This window comes from Ichthyophthirius multifiliis (genome assembly GCF_000220395.1).
Source record: "Ichthyophthirius multifiliis unplaced genomic scaffold scaff_1120509251211, whole genome shotgun sequence".
NCBI classification, from domain to species: domain Eukaryota; phylum Ciliophora; class Oligohymenophorea; order Hymenostomatida; genus Ichthyophthirius; species Ichthyophthirius multifiliis.
The window spans coordinates 2,049-21,177 of NW_004086096.1; the positions used below are offsets into that span (position 1 = coordinate 2,049).

General features: G+C 16.8%; 1 protein-coding gene across 1 annotated transcript, besides 20 other annotated features; it reads right to left on the bottom strand. All coding sequences in view use genetic code 6, as the record gives it.

Moving 5' to 3' along the window:
- Nucleotides 1-26: part of a microsatellite that runs on past the window's edge.
- Nucleotides 27-404: 378 nt separating this feature from the next.
- Nucleotides 405-3,470, bottom strand: IMG5_160530 (hypothetical protein; the record flags this gene model as incomplete). Its single annotated transcript, XM_004030404.1, has 9 exons — nucleotides 3,191-3,470; nucleotides 2,635-3,125; nucleotides 1,938-2,588; nucleotides 1,521-1,889; nucleotides 1,279-1,479; nucleotides 882-1,236; nucleotides 609-837; nucleotides 475-558; nucleotides 405-432 (listed from the first exon to the last, which is right to left on the bottom strand). The coding sequence occupies exons 1-9, from the start codon at nucleotides 3,465-3,467 to the stop codon at nucleotides 405-407; spliced, it is 2,685 nt and encodes an 894-aa protein (XP_004030452.1). The 5' UTR covers nucleotides 3,468-3,470.
- Nucleotides 3,470-3,505: a microsatellite.
- Nucleotides 3,506-4,751: 1,246 nt separating this feature from the next.
- Nucleotides 4,752-4,786: a microsatellite.
- A 651-nt stretch (nucleotides 4,787-5,437) lies between these two features.
- Nucleotides 5,438-5,500: a microsatellite.
- A 166-nt stretch (nucleotides 5,501-5,666) lies between these two features.
- Nucleotides 5,667-5,713: a microsatellite.
- A 310-nt stretch (nucleotides 5,714-6,023) lies between these two features.
- Nucleotides 6,024-6,054: a microsatellite.
- An 843-nt stretch (nucleotides 6,055-6,897) lies between these two features.
- Nucleotides 6,898-6,931: a microsatellite.
- Nucleotides 6,932-9,725: 2,794 nt separating this feature from the next.
- Nucleotides 9,726-9,788: a microsatellite.
- Nucleotides 9,789-10,230: 442 nt separating this feature from the next.
- Nucleotides 10,231-10,288: a microsatellite.
- A 35-nt stretch (nucleotides 10,289-10,323) lies between these two features.
- Nucleotides 10,324-10,366: a microsatellite.
- A 1,940-nt stretch (nucleotides 10,367-12,306) lies between these two features.
- Nucleotides 12,307-12,339: a microsatellite.
- A 259-nt stretch (nucleotides 12,340-12,598) lies between these two features.
- Nucleotides 12,599-12,638: a microsatellite.
- An 8-nt stretch (nucleotides 12,639-12,646) lies between these two features.
- Nucleotides 12,647-12,690: a microsatellite.
- A 1,410-nt stretch (nucleotides 12,691-14,100) lies between these two features.
- Nucleotides 14,101-14,150: a microsatellite.
- Nucleotides 14,101-14,157: a microsatellite.
- Nucleotides 14,110-14,148: a microsatellite.
- A 109-nt stretch (nucleotides 14,158-14,266) lies between the features above and the next one.
- Nucleotides 14,267-14,321: a microsatellite.
- Nucleotides 14,322-14,762: 441 nt separating this feature from the next.
- Nucleotides 14,763-14,830: a microsatellite.
- Nucleotides 14,831-15,630: 800 nt separating this feature from the next.
- Nucleotides 15,631-15,678: a microsatellite.
- Nucleotides 15,679-17,730: 2,052 nt separating this feature from the next.
- Nucleotides 17,731-17,783: a microsatellite.
- Nucleotides 17,784-19,129: the final 1,346 nt, after the last annotated feature.

Consider the following 19,129-nt stretch of genomic DNA (forward strand, 5'->3'; position numbering starts at 1 on the left):
ATAAATTAGTGATTTATAATATAAATCAAAAGAATAATATATTTATATAATTAAATTTTATAGTATAAATAAGAATATTTAAATAATTTTTTTTTATTCATATAGACTATAATTTTAACTGTAAGAAAACATAAATAAAATAAATTTTAAAAATATATGTCTATTTTATAAAAATAAATTATTAAAATTATTTTAAAAATAATTTTCTTATAAAATTGTGTTTAAAAATACTAAAGAATTAATATTAAGATAAAATATTATATAAAATTTCTATATATTATATTTTAAAAAATAAAACGAAATAGAAATTTATTATTTATTAATTATTATCTAATCAGCATAAATATTATAGTTGTTTTATAAAATAATTTTAATAAAATTTATTTTTGAATAAATTTATTCCTTCAAATTCTTTCTTGAATTAATGTTTACCTTTAATTTAAAATAAATAATTATAAATTAATAAATAATTACTGAGGTCTTTATTTAAAACTATAACTTTTGACCCTTTCCTATGCATTATTTGAAGGATTAGGTATTTCAAATTGTTTGACATTCCTTTTTAGAAAAATATATATTAATTTAAACTTTAATAAAAATATAAATACCATATTTCTTCAGCATACTATTCAATAGTCCTATCAGAAGAGAACTTATGAGATCGAACAGCATTATAAATAGATCTTTTAGTCCATTCAAATTTATTTTTGTAGACTTAATCAACTTGTTTTTAGACTTCTTTATAGGAAGAGAAATCATGCCCAATTAAATACCAATCGTTTTTGTTTCTTATAGTATCGATTAGTTAACTTAATTCATCTTAAGCTCCAAACATTCCTAAAAATAAATAATAATAATGTTATTGTTTTAAATATATATACCTTCATCAATAACTTTAAAGACTTCTAATAATTCATGAGGGAAATAATTTGTTGGATTAGTATTTTACATATGATGTAGTAAACCATCAACTTTGTCCACTAATGCTCCAAAAATGAACATATTTTCTTTCTAGACTTCTTCGGCAATTTCGACATTAGCACCATCCATAGTACCTATAATTATGCAACCATTCATAACAAATTTCATGTTTGAAGTTCCTGAAGCTTCTAAACCAGCAGTTGATATATGTTAACTTAATTCACTAGCAGGAATTATAATTTAGGCATTAGATACATTATAATTTGGTAAATAAACTAATTTCAAATATTCGTTTACATCTGCATCATTATTAACCTTATTTTTAAAAATATATTTTATAATTTTTTTTTTTTTTACTTTTTATGCCACTTAATTAACTAATTTAATTATTCTCTTTGCATTAATATATCCAGGAGCAGCTTTACCTCCAAACATAACAGTACGAGGGTAGAATTTTTGAGCACGTTCATTAGCAGGAGTTTTTTTAATTTCAAGATAACGATGAATAACATATAAAATATTCATAAATTATCTTTTATATTCATGAATTCTTTTAACCTTTTTTATGTTTTGTTTTGTTTTATTTTATTTTAAATTACTTAAATATCGAATATCGAATTAATATTAATGTCTATATCACAATTTTATTTAACCCAATTTACTAATTTTTGTTTGTTATTTAATTTGATTTATTACCATTCTTGTTAGAAATCTTGATCAGCGGCATATTTTTCTAATTCTTAAACCAAAGTCAAATCAGTCACCCAACTATCATCTCCTAATCTTTCAGTGTATAATTTAGCTAATTATGGGTTACAACATTTGATCCATCTTCTAGGAGTTACACCATTGGTTTTGTTTTAGAATTTAGCAGGTCTTAATTCATAAAAAGTCGAAAAAAGCCTTGTTTTTAAAAGCATTGAATGAATTTCAGCTACACCATTAACTGCGTGTGATCCTATAATACTCTTTTTTAAAAAATAAAAAATAAATTTTTAAAATATAAAGATTTTTACTAAATTAGCCATTCTAATTCTTTTAGGATTACTTTCTTCAACAATCGATAAAGCAGATAATTTAGCACTATCATTAGGGAATTTTTTAATAACTTTTTCTAAGAAAATCTAATTAATAATATAAATAATTTATAAATGCCTAGGCAATAAATTTCCTAATAAATCTATTCCCCATTTTTCTAAAGCTTCAGGCAAAATTGTATGATTAGTATAAGAAAAGCTCTTATAAACCAATTCCCAAGCGAATTCAATAGGTAAATTTTCAATATCAATAAGGACCCTCAAAAGCTCAACTATAGCCAAAGAAGGATGTGTATCATTTAATTAGCAAGCTACTTTTTCAGGCCATTCTTTCCAATCTCTTTTTTATTTTTTGAATCTTCTAATTATATCTTAAATTGTGGCACAGACCAATAAATATTATTATTTTAAACGAAGTTCTTTACCACCATAGGTAGAATCATTTGGATATAAAACAGAAGTTATACATTCGGCTCTTTCTCTTTCTTCTAAAGCTTTAAAGTAATCTCCTTAATTAAAAGAACTGAAATCAAATTCATTTGCAGGTAAACTTCTAAATAAACGTAAATTAATAGTATTAAAAGTATTATAACCTGGAATAGGGTTATCATAAGCTCTAGCTAGTATTGTCTTTATTTTATATTTTTAAATAAAATAAAAGTATACAAATAATTACCACACTCGATTCCCAATAATTTTTTTCTTTTCCATTTTCATGTACCTTTCTAACATGCCCATAAAACTTAACAGGATAGCTAACATCTAATCTTTCGATTTCCCAAGGGTTTCCATTATCGAGCCAATAATCAGGAACCTCAACCTAACAGCCTTCTTTACTGATAACCTATCTGAAAATACCATAGCTATATCTAATACCATAACCCCAAGCAGGTAGGTTTAAAGTAGCCATAGAGTCTAAGAAACAAGCAGCCAAACGACCTAATCCACCATTTCCTAAAGCAGGATCAACCTCTTCTTCGTAAACTTATTCTAAATTATATCCTAATTCGAGGAGGGCTTCTCTGTAATTTTCTTCTAAATCAAGATTTACTAAAGCGTTTTGAAGATAACGACCAATTAAAAATTCAATTGAAAGATAATATACACGTTTAACATCGTTATTTGTGAAATATTAACATGTATCATTAAATGCTTCAATTAATCTATCTATATTATTTTTTATATAAAAATTAAGAATCTTAAAATAAATTTAACATGTAATTCATATTTACCTCTCACAGAATGAGCAACAGCTTGATATGCATGAAAAGTAGAAAAGTCAAATCTTGTTTTAGCTAATGTATATTCAACATGATTTACTATTTATTATTGAATAGTGTTTTTATCTGATGCTATATATTAGTTCATAAGATTCCACATTTTTTCGTTTTAATTAAGTTGGTTTTATGATCCAAATTCAGGTCTATAAAGTTATTAGAAAGAATCATTTCTATTAAATGAAGAAATTCTTCTTGATAATCTTCTCTGAAGTCTATTTTAATTTTCCATAATATTAATTATTATTATTATTATTATTATTATTATTACACATGATAATAATTTATTTATTAATTTATGACTTTAATTTTTTTATTTATTTAAAATATTTGTTTTTACAATTTACTTTTTATTCTAAAATAAAAATTTTATTTTTAAAAAAATAAAATTTTTTTAGTTTAAATCTTATTATATTATATTTATTCATAATTTAATATTTTTTATGTATTATAATATTTTTAAATTAGATATAAGCTTACTAAAATTAATTTAATTTTTTTCTTTATTTTTTTTAACTTTAATTTCAAAATAAAAAACTTTAATATTATCCTTTCTAATACACTTTTTATTTAATATTTTTATATTTTCATTAAAAATTATAATTATCTTAATTTTTATTACTGTAATTTTTTATAAAAAAAAAAATTATTTTATTTTATATACATTTAAAAGATATTTTACAAATCAGTTGTAAAAAAGATAAAATAATATATTATAATCAAATAAACTAATTATACTTAATTTAAACTTATTATTTTTCATAAATAATTATAATTTTTTTTTTTTTTTAAATTAATTGCCTTTTTTATGTAATTATTAGCTTAATTTTTATAGTCTAATTAATTTATTTTTAAGAATTATAAAAAGCCTAAGCATTTTTCAAAAACTCAGGGTTCTATATAATTATAATTTTTAAAATATATTATTTATTATTTAGCTTATAATCCATTCATAAAATGTATATTTAAATCCATAAAAAAAAGCCAATTTATTATTATATATATATATATATATATTTCTAAACCCTCTTATCTATATAATGTTCTTTTATACTAACTTATTTGAAATTTTAAGAATTAGTATAAATTCCAAGACATTAAATAATTAGTTATAAATAATTTGAATAGAATACTAACATTTTTTAAAAATGCTAATTATACATCTATTATTAATTTGGGGCATTTTAATAATTTTAATTAAATTTTAAGATAAACATATAATTTCATATTGAGCTCTGAGAAGCTTAAGAGATATTTGGTAATGCTGTAGTCAGTGTGCAATATGTGTTTGATTGTGAAAGCATCATAATGTATATATTTAACTTAATTGTGTTCATATTCTATTTAAATTAATTCAACTTTTTTATTTTTTTACTAATTTAATTTATTAATTAGAAAAATTAGTTTTCATTAATCCTCTTTTGTCAATTTTTTCAAAGTAAATAATTTAATTTAAGATCAAAAATTTTAGTAATATCATATGTTCCCTTTTTATATAAACTTTAAAAACATATTAATATTTATATTTAAAATTATATTTTTTTTTAAAATCTATCTAAATTTAAAAAAAAGTTTAAATTTCATTTATTAATTTTTCAGCATTAAAACCATATGAAATAAACCTTAATTTATAATATTTTTATTTAAGAATATATATAAGTATATTAGCATTAGATATATTAGGTGTATTATAAAATTTGTTAATATTTATATTTTATTATATTAAAGTCATATATAACTGTGTTTTAAGGATTGTTTTAGATTTTCATATTTTATCATTAAAACTAATTTTATTAATACTATAATTATGCATTATTACTAATCATTATCACAAAGATAAATTTTTATAGTTAAATATTATTTTTCTACTACTAAAATTAAATTCTATTTATTATGCTAATTTATTTAAGCAATATTCTTATTTATTTATTTCCTAGAAATTTAATAATTAATATAAATTCTTGCGTTTGAGTTTAAGTTAAAAATTAAACATTATGAATTTAATAAGCTTATTTTTAATTAATTAAAATTTAAATAGATTAATAAGTAGTTATATCTTTTAATGTTTTAATCACAAAACCACCCAATTAAAGATTAGTTATATTGCTTTATTAGTGAGCGAAATAAATCTAATTAACTGTATTTATGTATTTTATAAAATAGTATTTATTATTCGTATTATTATTAAAATTATAATTGAAGATTTATTTCATATATATATATTTATTTTTTATTATTTAATTTTTTCTTTATATTTTATTTATTAGCTATACTTGGTTGTGATTTGAAAGCAATATTTTTTTTCAATTTAATCTTCTTTAAATTGCTTATTAAAACCGTTTTTGTATATTTAAATAATAAATTATTTTATTACTTTATAAATTTACTTTCCCTTAAAATCTATTTTAAATTTCTCAAAATAAACTGTCAAAATACTTATTTTATATCATTATAGAATACTTTTATTATTCTATTATATTTATTTTTTATGTTATGTTTATAAGAAATACTTAAAAAATTGTTTTCAAGAATTTAAAATAGAGAAAATAAAAATTAAAGAAACATCATATTTAATTAAATATTACTAATTTTTATCTTAATTAAAATATTAAAACTAAAACTGTTTAAATTGTTAAATTATCATAATAAATTATAAACTTTTAATATAATATAATATTAATTAAATAAATATATATATAAATAATAAAGATGATGTTCTATATTTATTGTTAAATATTTTTAGAATTCACAATTTAATATAATTTTATTAAACTTTATATAAGCATTATTATATTTTTATTAATTTATATTATTATTAAACAAAATTATGATTATATTATTTCAAGTAGTTTTAGTATTTATATCGTATTTAATACAAAAGTAGAGAAGCAGATATCAAATTTAAAAATACTATAAATTATTAAAATTAAATTTAATCTTTAATAAATATATTGCTTGTTTGTTTATTCTCTTAAAATTAAACTTTATATTAACTATACTTTGATTTAATTTAATTTTTATTAATATAATTTATTTTATATTATATTTTAAATTATTTTAATTTTTTATAAGTTTAACTTTATATATATATTTTTAATTTATTATTATTTCTTTATTCTTTTTTAAATCTTTCTTTTAATAATCACTTTTTGTTATAATATTTTTTTTTATTTAATAGAATAAATTATTTTATTATATTATTAAATATAATTATTATATTTTGTAAAATATATAATTTTTAAAAATAGTTATGCAAATTTTCTTATATCTTAAATTAATATTAATTTATTTGTTTCTTAAAATAAATTGTAAAATTTTAGTATATATTAAACTTTTCTTTATATTTTATTTTTTCTGTAATAATTTTTAATTTACTTTATTATCATTAAAAATTTTATTTTTGTTTTCACAAATCTTAAATATGACTGTTTTTTTTTTCTAATTAAAAACACTCATTATATATGCATTATGCGACTTTAATAGCAACTTAATTAGTTAATTTTTATATTCCTTTTTAAAAATCATAATTACAATTTTACTAATTATCACATTCTTTTATTAAATCTAAATCTTTAATACAATTATCATCACAATTTCGTGATATGTTATCACATTTTCTGGGATCGGAAAGTGCAATTTAAATACAATTCGCAATTTCTTTATCTTATTTATTTATTTTTTCTTTTTATTCATTTTCAAATTTTTCATCAATTTATTAAAAATCCAATAAGGCATTTTTCCCAAATAAACCACATTATTCAGATATGCAATTAAGTAAACTTCTATTATCTTAAATTTAAATTTGTGAATATATTTTCGAAAAGCATTCATAATTGTACTCATTTTTATCAAAAGGAATTTCACATTAATCAAAAAGATATGTGAATTCATTTCCGCATTCTCTATTAGTAAAACATTAAACTAGAAAATCATAACAAATTCCTGAAATTTCTATAAATATTTCATCTATACAATATCTTAATTATAAGTTTGTTAAACTTTAACTCTATATTATGAAAATAAACAATATAAAAAAATGTATCTACATTATTTGTTTAATTTTTTTTATTTATATATTTTTGTTTAAATTTCTTTGACTTTTTAAGATTTATATTTTTTTTAATTTTAAATATATAATTATTCTTAAAATGAATATTTTTTTTCATTATTTGACAAAATAATATTGTTTTGATAATTCGTAATATTTATCTGAAAAGCTACCTAATAAGTTTTGTTAATTTTCTTTTACATTTTTTATACTTTCTATTATAAACTTACTACTATCACAAAATTTTCTTATCTATTATATAATTATTTAATATAAAGTTAGTATAATTTTAATAATTTTATACCATTAAAAAGTTATTATTAGCTTATTATTCTTAATTAAACTATTTAACAATTAATAATTAACCATATGCTGAAATTGCAAAAGAAAAAGAAAATTAAATTGAATTATCTTTAGAATTCATCATTAATTAACTAGATAGTATACCTCCAACATTAATTCCTGCTAAAGCATAATATTAAATGTAACTTTGATATTTATTTTATATATTTTCTTTTATAAATTAAAAAATTTAACTACTATTAGTATTAAAAGGTACACTTAAAATAATATTTTCTCGCAAAAGATTATTATTAGCTTAAATATTAAATATATCTTATTATGAGTTATTTAAATCATTAATTAAAAGAACAAAAGGAATTTTATGATTTTCATTTACATTATCAGGAATATGAAGCAGAAACTCGTTATTTTAATTTTATTTTACTAATATTAGTATCTTAACTACTAATACAGAACAACAAATCGGCTTTAGAAACATTTTATTAGCATTTTTAATCGAGACATTATTTGCCTTATATATCTAAATAATAGTTATTTTCGCATAACTTACATTATTTAGAAAAAGGAATACATTTTGAACATTTTTCAGGACATTTTTATTATTAACAAGTTTCATCATTACATTAAAATATTTCTTAAATGCTTTTTTTTTCTTTATTAATTTTAATCTCTATTACGTTTTCAGTTAAGTATGCATTTATTTGTTTTTCTTAAAATGTAAATGTATATAATAAAGAATCATTTGGACAAACTTTATTTTCTTTAATCATTTTATAATTATTAGCATTTATATTAAAATCAAAAGGATAATTAACTTCCATTACTTATTATCCCTTATTATCGAATTTATGTTAGTAGGTATTTCTTGTACTTAATTAATTCATAAAATAATAAGTGATTCCAACAATAATGACTACCAAAAAAAAGAAAATCCATTTTAAAATTGTATTTTTGAAATCATTATCATCATCATTATTATATTTTTCATCGTCAAAATCATCAAATTCATTATCCGAATTTTAATAAGAACTATTTTGCTGTTCTTCTTCTTTTTTTCGATGTGTTATTTTATTTTTGTTTTAAGTTTCTTATGTTTATTAATTATCAAATGCTTCATTTGAAGAACTTGAACTACTCGAACTTTCAAATTAATTTTTCCCTTTTGTATTTTTTTGTTATTTTGACTAAGGCACTTATGCATGCTTTTGATTTTAATTTTTTAATCATAATTGGTTTTTGAGTATAAAAAGTTTTATTAATTATTTTTTAAAATTGGCTTTTAATTCTGGAATCTTTAATATGGTTGACTATCCTAATTATCTAAAGATTTCTAAGGAGAATCTTCTTCTTAACTCGAAGAAGTTCCAAAATTAGCTTAGAGATCGTCACTAAATTATTTTTATTCTTCTTCTTCTTCTGATTATAATTCGTCTTAATATTTTTTATATTTACTTTTCATTTTATGTTTATTTCTAAGTTAATTTTATAATATTAATTATTTAAATTTTGATTTGCAATTAAATTTTAAAAAATATATAAATTTATTAATTTCGATTAACTATTAATTAAATATAATTATTATAAGATATAATAAAAATGATTATCACTAAAAAAAATTAATTATTAAATTTAATATATTTACTATTTAAAAAGCTATTATAATTAAATTAATATTTAATATCCAAATTCAATAATCATTATAAATTTAAAAATTCTTGCATTTTATACAAAGTTTTAAAATGATTTTTGCTTATTATTATTAATTGTTTCAATAAAAGATTTAATTGCATTATAAATATTTTGACTTTATATATAAAATAAAATTAATTTATTAAAAATATTAATTTTTTAATAATTCTAAATAATTAATTTTCAAAATGAAAACATTATTATAAAAAAGATACTAATAGGTTCTAGAAGTTTAATCTCAAGATTAATTTAAAAAAATATGTGATTATTTGGAATTCGGAAGATAAGACTTAGCTTCTAAACTTTTACTTGATAATTTTAAATAATTAAATGAAGAAAATCAAATTATTAAAATGTAAATATCTCATTTTAAAAATAAAAAAATTATTTTTATAAAAATAAAGTCTTAATAAAGCTCTATAAACTTAAAAATAATAAATTGTTTAAGATATAATAAATAAAAAATATGTATTAAGCGAATAATAATAAGAATTATATATTCAAGCAATAATATAATAATAAGGAAACGAATAAGCACTAACTTATATAAAATAAATACTAAATAAGCAACTTTAAGAAGTTAATATATTTAAAATTAATATAATTTTTAATATTTTATATAAAAATAAAAAGAATTTATAAAATAAATTATTAAAAAACAAAGAAAAATCTAAAATAAATTAAATAAATTAAAATGAATAAGAGTAGAATAATTTTAAAAATAATATATAAAATAATCTAAAAAAAAAAAACTATTAAAATTAAAAATAAAATTAATATCACTCTAAAAAATTGATACTAATTACTATAATATGCATTTTAATATTATTATTGAGATTTAAATATAGAAAGTAATAAATATATTAAAATAAAATAATAGTATACATTAATATATTTAAATAAAGTTAAAAAATAGGATTAAATATATATAAAATAATTAAATTATTATTAGGAATTAAATAATAATGAAAATATATTTTAAGTTAATAATTAAAAAATCATTTAAAGTAATATTAATTTTTTATGTAAATTTAATTAAATATTTAAAAAAAAATATAAAATAATCATTAAAAAATCAAAAAAATATTAAATTAAAATATAAAAATTATTAAATTTAAAAAATACAATAAATAATAACATTAATTATTTAATTGTATTTTAATTGTATAATTATTATAAAATTAATTAAATATATGTTTATTTAATATATTTATATATTGCTATTATTAAAAAATAATATTTTTTTTAACTTAATATAAACTAAAATTTATTACTATTTTTATTATATTAAAATATTTTTAGAATAACATAATTAAATTTCTTTAATATTTTTTTATTATTTAATATAATTAATTATATTAAATTTAATTATAAGTTTTTTTAATTTTATAAATATTTTTTTTATTTTGTATTTAAATATTAATAAAATTTAACATCTATTTTAAAATATTTATATTATAAATACCGTTTCAACTAAAGTCTGAAATTTAAGTTATTTCTTATTATTAAAGGCTAATGTCTTTATTATTTGTATTTTTATTGTCATTAATATCATTTTAATTATTATTTTTATTATTATTCAAATTATTTTATATTTATTATAATCTAGGGTCTTTACTTTTGCTTTATAATAATTACTATACTTTTGATTATTTTTATTGAATTTAATTACTATTAGCAACACTACTTTGTTTGCCGAATAGTCCTAAACTCATTAGCTTTTAATTGAATTACTGTTTTTTTGATTCTTACAAATTATCCTTAATTGGACTATATTCTTTTTATTTAAATAAAAATTCTAAATCTTCTGCGTCTTGTCCACTTAATTTAGAATATATTGATTTAAAACAATTTTTTTTGCTCTATTAAAAATTTGACAAAATTAATTATTCTGAATCGCTAATTTTATTTTTATTAATAAGACTATTCAATATATTTAAAATTATCGTCTTTTCTTCATTTTCAAAGTTAAGTAATAAAGTTTCAATCTAAGACTTTGCTTATTAGTATAGTTAACTTTATTAAAGACTTTAATAATTTTATAAATTTTATTTTTATTAACAAGTTTCTTCTTAATCTTGCTTTTTTAAAATGGTTTCATCCTAATTATTTTGAGTTTTTAAATTGTTTTATTATATTTATTAAGTCCCTTAGCTGCAACTCTCAGTTAATTATTAATATTCCTGTTGTTCTTTTGGATTTAAATTTTGTTTTTTAATTGTTTTCTTTTTATGTTATATTTATGACTCTTGGAAATTTTATTAATTAATTTCATTTTATATAAATTGATAATTTTATTATTTCACATTTTATATTTCGTTATTATTAATACAAGAAGAGTTTATTGAATATTGCTAGTTCTATTAAATTTAGTATTATTTATTTTATTATTATTAATTTATTTACTTATTTTTGTTAATTTTTAAGTCTTTATTTTAATATTCTTATAATTATTAATTTTAAGGATTAGCATCTTAAATATATTCATTTTATTGGTATTACATCTAATTATTATTTAATTATTATATAGAGTTATTATATATTTTTTCATCTTCTTATGTTATATTTTTTTTATTTATAATATAATTAGGTTGGACTTTATTAGCTTAATAAGGTATTATTTATTCTTTGACTTTCTAGTTTTCATAAATTTACTATTATTATATATATTGTTACTAATTTTGCTAAGTTATAATTTAGCTATTATTTATTGCCTATTGACTAATTTAATTTTGTTAAGGCTAGTTTTAAATAAATTATGTGTTTTAGCTTTATTTTACTTAATGAGGTAATTTATATAATTATTATTATACATTTTATTAAGGAATATTTTATTAATTTATATTTATTTATTGTGTAATAGGAGGGATAATTTTATTTTAAATTTACTAAAACTACATATTGTTAGAATTATTATAAAGTAAAGAAGTTTAGTATTATTATTTATTTTACATTTAAATCATTTATTCTTATCTAATATAGTTCCCATTCAACATAGGATTAGATTAAGGTATCTTGTTCACTTACAAACTATTATTATTATTATTATTATTATTATTATTATAATATTAGGGATTATTATTATAATCAGTATTAGTTTATTAAGTAGGAATTTACTTTTATTTGCTATATTAAAATTAACCTTATTACTAAGTTGTTGTTCCTATGGATTAAATAGGAGGAATTTAAACTGGCAATTAATTATTACATTATTAATTATTTACTTAAAGTAAATTTTGGTTGTTATAAAAATTCATTGATTAAATTTATGTATTAGGTTATTATTAAATTTGCATTTATTTTTATTAATTTACAGAAGACGGTTATAATTATTACTATTAATATTATTATTATAACTATTAAATAGGTGCTTATGATTATTATTATTATTATTATATTTATTGTTATTATTATTTGCTATTTATTTAAACTGGTTGTTGTTTATATTAATATTATTATTACTGTTATTATTGTTATTATTATTAAACTTACGTTTATAAATTTTATTAATATCCGTATTAATGTTAAGATTATTAATTTTGCATAAATTAATCTTATCTTTAGAATTCTGTTTAAACAATATTATTATTAAATGGTTAACTATTTTAATTATTATAACTTTACATTTGATTCGTAATTGAAGGAATTTAATTTTATTAATGTTACTTTGATAATAATTAGACACGTTATTATATGTATTGTTACTGCAAAGGTATAGGAGGAAACTACTTTTCTTAGGCTGGTTAATTTTTAATATTTTAAATTTGCTAAGGGATATTATTTTAAATAAAATTTTCATAGATTTCTTTGTATTTCTTTCTAAATTTTAAAAATTTTTCCCCAAGTTTTGTAGATCCCTTTTTATCATAAATATTATCTAAAAATTCAAAATTATCATTCATAAATCTATTAAGTCTTTATTTGTTATTTAAAATATCCATTTTATGATTAAATCTTTCATTAATTTTTATTAAAAAAAAATATAATAAATAGTACAAATAATGTATTACTTGCATAATTTATTTAAGCAGCTTCTTTCAGCTAAATAGTATTTGCAAGGATATCTACTAATATCATGGGAATACTCACAATTACTTGCTTTTTTTTAACATTTATCATTTACAAATTTTATACATACTCTCTTTTAATTGGTAAATAAATTTAAACTATCTTTATATTATATTTTTACCTTATTATTTGAGTCATAAAAATAAAATTCTTATTCATTTAATGAATCAGATGAAGACTGTCCTTTAGCTTATTATGATTCTCTATTAGGTTTTTTCTTTTATTGACACTTTTTGCTTTTGTCATCTTTTTTTCTATAGTTATTTGAATTATTATTATTATTGTTATTTTTTCTAAAGTTATCTTTCACAGGAACAAAAATTAGTTCTTCCTCTATATCTTCATCCTCAGAAGAATATGATGAATAATTGTTTACTTTATATGAAAAAATATATATTTTTGTATTAAATTTTTAAAGTATAATATATTTTTACATTTTTTAAGTTATTTACTTTCATTAATTTTTTGATTACTTTTTGATCTAGAACGTGATTTACTTATTTTGTCTTTTTTGACTTTTTACCTATTATTTTATTAGAACTAGTCTTCAGCAGACTAACTAAGATCATTATAATCAATAGAAGATTAAGAATTTTCTTAAAAGTTAAGGTTTTTTTATTCTTAGTTATGTTAATTTTAAAAATTTCCTTCATTTTTCTAAAAAAAAAAATTAAATTTTAATAATTAATTAAAATAATATAACATATAAATATATAAGGAATTGAGATTATAATATAGAAAAATAAATAAAATATTAATTTTTTCATTTTATATTATTTTTATTTTATTTTTTTATATTATTTTTTTTAATTTAAATCAATAAACAATAATATCCATCACCTTCTAAGAATCGAATGCTTTAAAGCATAAATATAAACGTAAAAGAATATTTATAAATAGTTAAAATATTATTATCATAAATATTTATAAATTATAATTTTTTTTATTTTTATAAAATTTTAATATTATTATTTTTATTTAATTATTTTAAAATTTTTTATGCTTGCTCATAAATTATTGAAAGAATTACATTATTCAAAGGCATGGATATTTAAGTAAATAAAATATTTATTATTAATTAAAATAATATAATGATTTATTATAATTGAATAAAATTTATTTTGATTAATATTTTACTGTTGTTTTTTTAATATTTTCTTTAAGTTAATTTTATGATTTGGGATTTATTTCCCCTTCGGAAGAATTATCAGGCAGTTCACCTTCTTCAATATCAAAATCTTACTATTATTAAATCTATATACTTTCTTTTTCGGACATAAATATATATAAATTTTGTTTTAACAAATTGTTATTTTTTTTATCTTTTTCAAAAATTTTATATAAATAATTAATTATAGTATATATTATGTTTTTTTTCCTCCTATAAATGCATAATAAATTTAAATTAATTTTATTATGATAAAATATATAAGTGTTAATTATTTTTCATATATAAAATATATAATTTTATATGTTTTTCATATATATATATAATATTTTATTTCTATTATTTATAAATAAATATAATTTATTTATTGATTTTATTCAATTTCTCAATATTTTTTTATTATTACTAATAAATATATATTTATTTTGAGATTAAAAGTTATTTTACTTATTTTAATAGACAAAAAATTTTATAAGTAATTTTTTAAATATTTTAATAAAACAATTCTAAGTATATATAATTATAATATTTTATCATAGTTATTTAATAAATCTAAATATTTTATTTTTGCAAACTAAAAAATTAACATATTTTCCTATAAAAGTTTTAGATTTTATTGATTTCTATATAAATATATAATAAAATTAAATTAAACTATTCTTAAGTAAAATAATAATTATCTATATAAAAAAATAAAATAAAAAATCTTAAAATGGTTCGTTATGATTAAACATATGTATCCGATTTTGAACTGAGGAAGACATAGCATATGAATTTCACAAATTTGTAAATATATTAAATATTAATATGAAAAAATAATAAAAATTTATTGCCTTTGAAAGCTACAAGGATACAAATACGCTATCATTGAAATGAATAGATCTCTAAAAATTTAACCTGCAGACTTTAAAAAAGTAGAGAAGAAATAATGTAAATTCTTCAGATAATTAACAAAGAGATATACGTTTTAATTGTGGTAGAAAAAGACATTAAACAAACTAATGCTATAAAAATAAATTGAAATATAAAAAACTAATTAAAATAATAAAAGAAAAATAACATTTATTTTTCAAAATTTAAATATTAAAATTAAAATATGTATCCAATTTTAACTATATATTTTTTTTTATTTAGTTATTTTTTTTTTTTTTTAATTTATTTGTTTTTCTTGTGTTTAATTTATAAATTAAATTATATTTTATTTTATTGTTTTTTTTTCATATTAGCATTTCTCTTTCATACCCTTTTAATATCATTTTTAAAGCTTTAAATTGACATCCTAAAATTTTAGTACTTTTTATTTCTTTTATAGATTTACTAATATTTACAACTAATTGACTTTATTTTTTGTATTTTTATTCTTATATTTTTATTTTATTAAATTAAAAAAGTATTCAACTAAATTTAAATTAAATGAATAAGGTTCATTATATAATAGATTTTCATATAGTTAATAAGTTGTTTTTTAATAAATTATTTATTGTGGTGTATTTTTCGTTATCCAAAAAGTATATAGCTTTTTTTTATATTCCTTTGTTTTTTAAATATAATATTAAGTTTTTCGATAGTTATTGCTTAATTTGTAAATATTGTTAATAAACTTTTTTAAAAATCTCAATTAAGAAATTGAAAACGGTTTATACTTAAAATTATAAAAAAATAGTAAATAATACTCAAAAAATCAAATATTTTTATAATAAGATATTTCACTATAGAATTTTAAATAAACAGAGCATTATAAATACAAGGGAATAATTATACAAGAAATTTTAAAATTAGACTTATAATTTGAGAAAATTGAATAAAACTTAAACAGTTTTAATGTATAATTTTTAAGCATAAGCAAAATAGAAATTAAATATTATCTAATTTATATATATGAAAATATATTTATTTAATCTTAATTTTATTATACATTAATTTTTCAATTTTAAAATATTGTTTTTTAAACAAAAAAATTGATTTGAAAATAATTAATTATGTATTCTAATCAGATTATAATTAATAAATTGATGTAATAATTTCACATAAATTTGTAAATTTATTTAATAAATATTTTATTTTTTAATTTAAATTTTGAAAAAATATTTTTATAATAAATTTAAAATCTAATTAAACATAAATTCATTAATTAAAAATTAACTTAATTTATTAAAATTAAGTTATTTTTAATATTTTTATATAATCAACTAATAATATATAAATATTATTTTATTTATTATATTATTAGACAATATTTTTAACTAAAAATAAAATAAATAAAATATTTAAATTAAACAATTCAAAATTTTTAATTATTATTATAAAATCTAAATTATAAAAAAAATTAAATTAATGTAAAAACACTAATATATATTTTTATTTTTTGTATATTAATTAATATAAAGGTTTTTATTATATTTATTTTTTATAATTAAAAATTTAATAAATTTTGTTTTTTTTTAAAAAAAAAATAAGAAATTTTCGACTTATAAATTATTTGATTTAATATTATTTAAGATTTTTAATAAAATCTGTTAGTAATTTATTAATAATTCGTATTTTATTAATATTATTTCTTTTAAGTTATAAAAATACTTTAGAATGCTGATAATATTATTTTTATATTCATTTTTATTTTTACCGAAAAAAATATTATTATAAAGGATTCTTTATTTATATGAATTATAAAAAACAGGAACAAATTTTTAAAAAGATATAACATTATGGGAAAAAAAATCAGAAAAAAGTTATATATGTTAAGGTGAATAGGTATTAGGCGGTTATGCAAATTGGACAGGATTGGATTATGCGAAAAGATAAATTAATATTCCTAAACCATTTTATAAAATAGATATTGAATTTGTGTTTTTTTGTATAGATTCGTAACTTTATAATTAAATATTATTTAACTAGTTTTTTTTTTAGTTTATACTTTCATTTAGTTTTATAAACATTAATTTTATATATCTTATTTATTTTTTAATAAAATATAAAAAGCTGGGATGATGAATATTTTTATACAGAGATTAACGAAAAATTATAATATGTATAAAAACATAATAATTAATATTTAGTATCATTTTAAAATACTTGTGATATTTCTAAATAAGATGATATTAAATATAATGTTATAATATCAATATCCGAAATATAAAATCCAATATAAATAAAAATATATACAAATCTTGATGAAAATTCTAAAGATGAATCATGGGGTATAAACGAGTATTAAAAATAATATATATATATATATATATATATATATATATATATATATATATATATATATAGATTTAAAATTTTTTACTATCCTTGTTATTATACATGTTTATCTTGCAACGATTTATATATTAATAATTGTTTAAGTTGTGATATAAGTTTTCATAGAATTTTAAACATTAAAAATGAATGTGTTTGTAAAGATGGTTTTATAGAAGATCCTACCACATTTTTATGTAATCCTTGCCATATTTCGTGTCTTACATGTTCTTCAAAATCTGAATAAGATTGCTATTAATGTATTGATGGACTTTCTTTTTAAACTATATAAATTTATTCTGGTAATACTCTAATAGAAACTTAGAAAATCTGTGGTTGTAATGATACTTATTATTTGAATTCCTATTTTAACGAAATAAAATGTTTAAAATGCTTTCCTCCTTGTCTAACTTGTTTAAGCTCTACAGTTTGTATTTAATGTATATCAAATTAAAATAGGTAACTTAATCTTGAAAAAAAAACTTGCGATTGTATAACATCTTATTTTTATAATCCTGCAAACATGACTGATTTAATATGTAAGAAATGCCATATTAATTGCCTTTCGTGTAGTGGAGATTTATAAAATTAATGTCTTTCATGCAATTAAGCATTAAATAGAATTCTTAGTATTAAAAATGAATGCATTTGTATGTCTAAATTTGTAGAAATAAATAGTTAGTGTAAACCTTGCCATGTTTCTTGTTTAGAATGTTCGGGAGAATTAGCTAGAAATTGTACTTCTTGTGATTCTTTGAAATTTAGATATTTATATTAATTATCATCAGCTAAATATTGTTTTTGTATAAATAAATATTATGAATCAAATTCAATTTGCTTGCCTTGTGATAAAACATGTAAATTATGTTTTAGTAGGGGAGATAATTGTATTTAATGTTACGATTTAGAGTAAAACAGGACTTTAAATACTAGTAATATTAATTTATAGTAATGTGTCTGTAAATCAGGATATTATTACAATACAGATAAAAATGATTTTATATGCTTAAGATGTCCAGACTAATTTTGTATGAATTGTGATACTTTAACTCCTTAAATATGCCTCTAATGTGTGCAAGATAGATATTATTCTACATTAACATAAAAATGTGAATGTTTTGTTAATTTTTTTGAAGATTCGACAAAAAAATGTATTCTTTGTAGCACAACTTGTAAATCATGTTCATAATACAGTTATTAGTGTACTTCTTGTTTTGATACATAATATAGATAATTAAATTTATTAAAATAATCTTGCGATTGTATGGAGAGTTATTATTAAGACAACTAATTAATTTCTAAAAATGATATTTGTGTAAAATGCCATTTTTCTTGTCAGAGTTGTAATGGTCCTTTGGAAAATAATTGTGTTATATGT